This window comes from Mesoplodon bidens (assembly GCF_964165515.1).
Source record: "Mesoplodon bidens genome assembly, chromosome: 16".
NCBI lineage: Eukaryota > Metazoa > Chordata > Mammalia > Artiodactyla > Ziphiidae > Mesoplodon > Mesoplodon bidens.
Window position 1 is genome coordinate 51,260,801 of NC_138173.1, and position 9,097 is coordinate 51,269,897.

At 37.9% G+C, this 9,097-nt stretch overlaps 1 protein-coding gene across 1 annotated transcript in view; it reads left to right on the forward strand.

Annotated features, from left to right (window-relative positions):
• TRHR (thyrotropin releasing hormone receptor) overlaps nucleotides 1-8,855 on the forward strand; it is a 70,875-nt gene extending 62,020 nt beyond the window's left edge. Inside the window, exon 6 of the mRNA XM_081258898.1 lies at nucleotides 8,287-8,855. Coding sequence (XP_081115024.1) covers nucleotides 8,287-8,694 — 408 coding nt within the window. The 3' untranslated portion in view covers nucleotides 8,695-8,855. The remainder of the gene's footprint in view (nucleotides 1-8,286) is intronic.
• The last annotated feature ends 242 nt before the right edge of the window (nucleotides 8,856-9,097 follow it).

Sequence of the window (9,097 nt, forward strand, 5' to 3'; positions counted from 1 at the left end):
CTTTGTCCCTCCCTAACATACAGAAGGACTATGCCACAGCATTTATCTCCCAGGAGAGAATGTCCAGATAATAGCAGGACCCATGACCAGGCACAGGGTTTTTTCTGAATCATACATAGAATCAAAAATCATTTTTTTTTTCTGAATCAGTACAAGAATTCCAACTAAATTTCCCAGAGTACTGAGGTATCAACCATTCCCCATGACCTCCTAGGCAGACTAATAAACCTATCTCTGATAATTAATCAAAATGTCCTCAGATTCTATGTAAGCAGATCCTCATAAATGGCATACTATTAATTGATCTGTAACCCAAAAAAGACGTTTCCATTTTATTTTTTTATTCCATTTTATTTTTTATTCCATTTTATTACTTTCACATTTAAATTTTTTTTTCCCTAGGAAATTGGTATGAAGGATTCCTATCTGCCTTGATATGACAGTTTTCTTCTCCCTAATCAGTACTTTCTAAATGTAACACTCCAATTTGGGGCAAAAAATCGTATGTGATTCCAGGGCTACCAGTGACTCCTGCCAATAACGTTATCCTTTCCAAATACTTCAAAAACATTTTTTATTGGAGTATAGTTGATTCACAATGTTGTGTTAGTTTCTGCTGTACAGCAAAGTGAATCAGTTATACATATACATATTTCCACTCTTTTTTAGATTCTTTTCCCATATAGGTCATTACCAAGTACTGAGTTCACTGTGCTATACAGTAGGTCCTTATTAATTATCTATTTTATATATAGTAGCGTGTATATGTCAATCCCAATCTCCCAATTTATCCCTCCCCCCCACATCCCCCCAGTAACCATGTTTGTTTTTTTTACATCTATGACTCTATTTCTGTTTTATAAATAATTTCATTTGTACCATTTTTTTAGATTCCACATATAAGTGATATCATATATTCATCTTTCTGTGTCTGACGTACTTCACTCAGTATGACAATATCTAGGTCCATCCATGTTGCTGCAAATGGCATTATTTCATTCTTTCTTATGACCGAGTAATATTCCATTGCATATATGTTACAGCAAATTTGAAGGCTTCAGCTTACCATATATGTTGATTTTTGTAATTATCTAGAAAGAAAACTAGACTTAGAGTTAGTTAATAACTAGCTTAGTTTAATAACTAGCTTTGCTATTTATGTGTGAGCTGTATGACCTTATTTCTCTGCTTCTCTGAGCTGTTTCCATTCATCAATGAGATGGGAATAATAACACCTGTCCTACAGATCTCACTGGGACATGAACAGAAAATGGTTTAACGACAATGAAAGTACTTTGTTAATTCCAAGGAATTAAACAATTAACTGCTATCAGGACTTCATTCAGGATTCAGGGTATTGACAAGAAAGTGGCATTTTCTCCCAGATTATCTTGATTGCTTAGATCAAGTGTGGCTAAGAACAAAAAAAGAAAAGAAAAGAAGATATTGAAAAAGTAATTTTGTGTCTACACTTGAGAAGAGGCCAGCCACACCACTTGGGCACTGGACTCTGTTCCCTATTCAAGAACATAGTTCTTCCAATTGTCTTCTTTCTCTTTCTCCTGGATCATAAGATTTCCCCTCTCTATGGGGATTGTTCCCTAAGCAAAAAACAAACATGCTGTGATGTCTCTCATCTTTAGAAAAATGGACTCTTCATCTCCCTCTGGCAGCCCTTCTGCTTTTCTACTCCTTTTCCCAGAAAAACTCAAAAGATATGTTTATAATCACTATCCACTTTTCCCATCTTCTCTTGAACCCACTCTAAGCAGGCTTGCCTGATAAATTAAAGTTTTTATTTGTATAAATAAATAATGCTTTTCTCCAAAACTACTCATTTCCTCTTATTCATGCTATTCTGTCTTGTAGTTGTTCTCCAAGTTACAAGAGTAGCCTAAGAGGGTTGTCCCAACTATTTTAGTTTTGTCTTTTTATCTTTCTTGAGTCCTGATCTGTAAAATTGGTTAGTACTTTTTACTAGGCATTATTGTAATAATTATCAGAATTATTTCAGAATTACATCAAATATTAAATGTTTAATATTCTTGAATACTTTGTAACTTAAAAATCAATATGCAACCCAGCAATTCCACTCTTACTTATAGACCCAAGAAAAATAAAAACATACATGCCCACAAAAACTTGTACACCAATGTTCATAACAGTATTATTCATTATAGGCAAAAAGTGGAAACCACCCAAATGAGTGGATAAATAAAATGTGGTATATACATAGGATGGAATGTTATTCAGCAATTAAAAGAAATGAAGTACTGATAAAAGCCGCAACATGGGTGAACGTTAAAAACATTACACTAAGTGAAAGACACTAGTCATACACAAAAGACTGCATGATTCCAATTATATGAGATATTCAGATAGGCAAATCTATGGAAACATAAAGTACATTAGTGGTTGCCTAGGACTGGGGAAGGTGGACTGTGACTGCTCACGGGTATAGGGTTTCTATTCAGGATGATGAAAATGTCCTAAAATTAGATTGTGGTAATGGTTTCACAGCTCTGTGGATATACTACAAACACCTGAATTGAACAGTTTAAGTGGGTGAACTTAATTATATGTAAATTATGTCTCAATAAAGCAATGTATGAGGTTAACATCATTAGTCATAAGTCAAGCTGATAGCCTGCACCCCTGATATGTTGTGTTGAAAATGGCAGTTCACCTCTGTGGCCTTCCTCCAAAAAATCCATAACTTCATTGTAACCATGAGGAAAACATCATCCGAACTCAAGTTGAAAGACATTCTATAAAATGCCTAACCAGTTCTCCTCAAAACGATCAAGACCATCAAACATAAGGAAAGTTAGAGAAACTGTCACAGCCCAGAGGAACCTGAGAAGATGTAACGACTAAATATAATGTGGTATCCTGGATGGGATCCTGGAACAGAAAAAGGGCACTAGAGAAAAACTAATGAAATCTGAATAAAGTATGGAGTTAACTAATTCTGTGTAAGAATAGTCATTAATTGTGACAAAGAAATGCACCATACTAGTGTAAGGTCTTAGTGATAGGGAGACTTTGGTGTAGGGTATTTGGAAACTCTCTGTATTAACTTTGCAACTTTTCTATAAATCTAACACTATCTTTTTAAAGGTAATATACAAACATTAGCTAATAGTTTTAGAACTTGTAGTAAAAGTCATAGTACTAGTACTAGAGATAGTAGTTAGTAAAACTAGGTTCCTCAGCAGCCTAGAATAGAGAAACTAGTTAGCCTCTGGTTTTTCACAGACAGCACACATATGCAAAGTTGAGCTTGTGTCCACTCAGGGAAATGTAATCTCAACCTTAACAGTCAGATAGACATCTACCCAGTTCATGTCTTTTTAAAAAAATTTTTTAAAGGAAGAAAAGAAATCCTTGAATAGGGTCTTTATCTAGAGATTTTATAGATTACAAAATGATGTTTTGAGGACTGAATTGAAACTCTCTTGTGAGAACTATATGGTACTTATTCCACATAATTAAATATCATAAAGAGTAAAATATATATAGTGGGGCTTGATTCTAAAGTTTCCAGCTGATACTCACGAAAAAGATAACCCTTCACCATGGTGGCCAAGGACAGAGGCCTGCCCACCTTAGACCCTCCTGTTCCCATCCTGTTCTTCTCAGCCATCTCTGTAAGCAGTTTCTCCAGCTGAACACTATGTTTCAATCAACTGATTTTTATGACCTCTTTTCCTTGCCCTCAATATACTCTGCAAAAATGGCTGCCTACTTCTTCGTTGACTTTTTTAGCTCCATGGAGCTGACCCTTTTAGGACTCAACACTCTACATCCCCTTTGGCAGCTGCATCTCCCCTTCTGTCCTAGCAGAAGGAATGCCAAGCACCCCACAGAAAATGATGGATTTTGTTATGATTTCCACAAGCTTCCTAGAGAAAAGAGATCGCTCCACTTCTTTCCATGGTCTGCAGTTAGAACTTGCACACTAAATTACTTCTGGTCTTCATGTTATGCCCCACTATCTCATGCCCCCAAATTGTCACACACACCCAGTCTCTGCAGTAACACTTGTCCTGCCTCTCCTTATCTTCAGATTTTGGCTTAACTATCACTGAGACCAAATCCTCACTCACCAATCCTCAACCTCAAGTCCAGATCAGGGGCTCTCATAGAACCAAAACTTTCCTCTGTCTTAGCATTTGTCACATTGTGTCATATTATAAGATACATGAAGCCATTGGCAATGTGTCTCTGGGTCACTGTCGAATCCTCAAGAGCCAGGACATTGACTGGTACACAGTAGGAATGCCAATGAATCTCCTAGAGTAAATGGGTAAATTAATTCCTTCCCAATCAAAAATATATGGTAAAAAAAATATATATATATATATATATATATATATATATATATATATATATATGGTAAGATCATTTTCCCCTGAAGATTGTTTCATGCTGTTTCTCAAAGACCTTTAGGTCCTGGGGCAGAGGCTTCTGTAAATAAGCAATCTTTCAACTCATTGTGTATCCCATGCATTTCCCCAGTAAAAATGTCAATGCCTAAAAACAATGGCCCAAAGATATTCTCAAATTTGCATTTTTGTCACTTATTTGGAACCACAACAGAAATAAAACCTCAGCAACCAACAGTGAAATTAATTGGGTATGAAAGACAATCTCTAAGACATTTCCTTTCTAGGTATTTGCTCCTGTATTAAGAACTATTAAAATCCAAGCTATGGCTACACCAAAAACTTGTGAACATTTTAGAAAGTGATTAAGCTCAATCAAAGATATTTGTAATTAACTAAAAATAATTATGAGTGAGATTAAATGTATTCTCTATTATCCCACTGGAGACATATTTTCCTCCGGGTCAGTCTTAGAAACATCACTGCATTTGTTTTATTTTAACACCTCCTTAACATTTAAAAAATGTATATTTCAAACAAAAAGCTGAAGTATATTAAGGACTCATTTTACTAATTAACCAATCTCTATTTTAAAGGGATTTTTAATATTAAAACATTAAGTGTTTGCAAAAATCCTCTAACAATATGTTGGAATATTAAAACCCAGAAAAGGAATACTCGAGAAATGGTGTCTCCTCCAGGATGGAGTATGGAGTGAATAGGGGGCAGCTCCAAGGGAACCAGCTTCATGAAGCCTCCCCTTCTCTGCCGGTGGAGTAAGTTAATCCTTCCTCATAACCCTGGACTCATATATATCACAAGGCACATATCATAGTCTGCTTATTTTTAATGTATAAAGTCAGTGACTTCACAATGCATTGATATAAGCAACATGAAAAGAGGAGAGAGCCTTACCGTTTGAATCCCCAACTTCTAGAAGAGTCCCTAGGATATGGCAAGTGCTTAATAAATGTTCACTGAATGAAAAAAAAAACAGAAAAGGATCATGATTACATATTTTGAAATAATTCTTTCCATGCCTGAATTTATTCAACATTAATTGAGGGCTATCTTATGTCACATACTGTATTAAATACCTGAGGAAAGAGAAATGAATAAACTTTACTCATGTCCTGAAGAAGCTCACCATCTATTGGACAGGTGGACAAATGTAACTCATTGCAATAAAAAGTTTGGGGAGTGATGCCAAAGTATGCATGGGGGCCTGTGGAAGTGCATGGCAGAGATACTAACCTAGAAACAGATTGTTTTTCTTTGAGACAATGAGTAAAAAGAGGTAGGTAGATATTATATGTGAATTCAGTGTTTCATCTGAAAATAGTAGGGAAAAATAAACAGATAAAATTCAACCTTTAAGTTCAGAGATTCAGCAGCAATAAGTATGTTGAAATTATACTTAGAAGAGATTAAATGTTTTTGGCAACCATGTGGGATTAACATGGTAGAAATATCATTAATGAAAATGCAAAAGACTTTCACAGGGAGAGCAAAGTATAAAGGAAAGAACATGGGCTTTGGCTTAAGCAGACTTAGCTTGAATCATGGCTGTCACTTACTAGCCATGTGTCTTTTTTTTTTTTTTTTTTTTTTTTTTTTTTTTTTGCGGTAGGCGGGCCTCTCACTGTTGTGGCCTCTCCCCTTGCAGAGCACAGGCTCCGGATGCGCAGGCTCAGCAGCCATGGCCCACGGGCCTAGTCGCTCCGCGGCATGTGGGATCTTCCCAGACCGGGGCACGAACCCGTGTCCCCTGCATCGGCAGGCGGACTCTCAACCACTGCGCCACCAGGGAAGCCAAGCCATGTGTCTTTTGACAAATCACATCTATTCTCTAAACCTCAATTTCTTCATATGCAAAAGAGAACCAATACTAGCTTACACGTGGAGTTATTAAAAGCATTAAATAAGATTATGTTTACATATCTTGATGACGGGCCATTATAAAGACTCAAATGTGATGCTAGCAATCCAATTGTAAATCAAACCAGGGGCTCAAATATAAGATGCTTAGTCCTTGGCAAGGAGTGGGAGGATGTTGGTAAGTGTGAAGCAGTGACCTGATATCAGAGAACCTGGAGTACCAGGCAGTGGAAAAAGGCAGGGATGTGAGTGATGATGATGACGATAAAGATGATAATTACTATGGCTCCTTCCAAAGCTCAGAGTATTTATCACTGAATTAAGCCTTTAGTTTCCTAGGATCAATTAAAGTACTTACTCATAATCTTAAAAGTCAGCTTTGAAAAAGCAGGCTTCCATTAACCTCTTGTCTGAATAGATCCTCCTTATCTCTGAAAGAAGTCAAGAATCTCTGACATGTTTTACTTGGTATTATATGAACCAATGTGAAAATCATATCTTCCCACTGAACAACTTCCCTACCCCAGTAAGCCAAATATAAAATGTAATTATCCTATATGCAGTGAGTCAGAGGGACAGTGAACAGTGATCACTCAGGGAACAGTGAGTGAGGTAGAGCAGGAGGGCTTGGGCACATTCTTAGAGGGGAGGGAGGACTTCAAGAAAGTGATCAAATGGCCCTGGAAGCAGAGGAAACACAGTAACTTGAGAGTAGGTGGATAGATAGCTCATAGGTGCCATTGCAAAGAAGTTGTAGGAATTGTTCAAAAAAAGATAGTAGTGGTTCAAAAAACAGTACAGGCTATGTGTGTCCCTAAGTGAGAAGTATTACAGCAAATAATATGAGCCAAGAAAGGAGGCAGTTACTATAGAATAACAGCAAGAGGGTAGCATTACCCCCACGATGTGGAATTCATGGGGAGTTCCTGGGGTGGACAAGATATAGTTAAGGGTAGGACAGAGCCCCAGTATCAGAAGGACTGCTAGGAGGGGAACGGAAGGTATTCTAACACAGGAGAGCAAGATGGATTCTATTATCAGGATTAAGTACAGGAGCTGAATTTATAGTAGATACTAATGACAGAGTAGGTATCTAGCTGTGGAATCCTTATTTCTACACTAAAGAACTTTTAAAAGCCCTGTCTACAAACAGGATCTCTCACAATGCCAGAACAAGATAGAGGCTGGTGGAGAGGGCTTTAGGAAAACAGCTGAGAGGTTGAGAAAGATGAAAGAGGAAGTATCAGCCCCTTCTATCTGCAGTAGTTTTCAAGTTCAGAACATCTAGAAAGTCTGGGCTGAGGAAGCTGAAATTTGTCAGACTCTGTAAGAGACTATAGATAGCTAAAAACTTATTTTAAAATATGTAAAGTGTTGCTGTTGAAGGAAAGGTGAGTAAAGGTGGGATTAGACCCTAGGTCTCCTAGTGTTTACCGCAGACACTTCTGGTGCCCTGGGTCACATGCTCTTAGATAGACTGTGGTTTCAGCCATGATTTCATGGCTACGGTGGATGGTTCCTGCTTGCTGAGAACACTGCACTACAGGTATCCAATGTCCCCTGACTGTCTCTCCTCTTCTCCGCCTCAAGGTTCTGTCTAAAGCCCTTAGGAGTTTCCAGGTAGGTGAAACTTGGAAGTACCATGCATTTAAAGCCCCTAAGGCACCTCTCAACAAAGGGGAGATGGCAGCCAGTAGATAAATGCCTCAGCTTCCCTGTCTCTGGACAGATGATCCCGAAATGCATTACTTGATCCACAGTTGCCCACAGTGGGAGTTGTCTCAAAAACACACCCTATTTTGGCTTTTCCTCCTCTGTCACGCTCTCTTCTATGCCTTTAATCCTGCTTCCTGGTTTCATCTCCCAAACACTGTAAACTGCCTGCACTTAAGTCCTTGTCTCAGACTTCATCTTGAGAACTAAATGCTGGAGGAGGGCAGAGGCGGAGTCGTTTTATTTTCATGTTTTGGTTCTGTTTTGTTTTAATTTGTGTTTGCTTTGCATTTCTGTTTCTCCATAGGTCACCAAGATGCTCGCAGTGGTTGTCATTCTCTTTGCCCTTTTATGGATGCCCTACAGAACTCTTGTGGTTGTCAACTCATTTCTCTCTAGCCCTTTCCAAGAAAATTGGTTCTTGCTCTTTTGCAGAATTTGCATTTATCTCAACAGTGCCATCAACCCAGTGATTTACAATCTCATGTCCCAGAAATTCCGTGCAGCCTTCAGAAAGCTCTGCAACTGTAAGCAGAAGCCGGTGGAGAAACCGGCTAACTACAGTGTGGCCCTCAATTACAGCGTCATCAAGGAGTCAGATCATTTCAGCACAGAGCTTGATGACATCACTGTCACTGACACTTACTTGTCTGCCACGAAAGTGTCTTTTGATGACACCTGCTTGGCTTCTGAAATAACCATTAGCCAAAGTTGATTCATGAAGTAGAAGAAAATGGATGATAAAGAAAATGAGAATCTGTGCAGTTATCAACCCAAGAGAGGAAACAGCCAATACTGGTATGTGACGACAGGGCAGATAAAGTCCTCACCAGTGCTCTAACACTACTGCCCCAAGATACTTTAACCCATTAGAATGATTCACAGCTTCCTTCTCATATCAAGAAAATGTATATCATAGAAAAACTGAGCAGATCTGTGAAAGATCCAAATGGTGGAAATTTTCCATTTAATTTGAGACTGTATTTTCTGGGGCTGTGAAGTTTAGATGAAATCTAGACATCAGTTTACCTTATTCAAAATAACTTTATCAAATGTATTTTCTCACCCCTCCCAAATTATTTATACATGTGGTAATTTGGCAACATGAAAATTTTTAA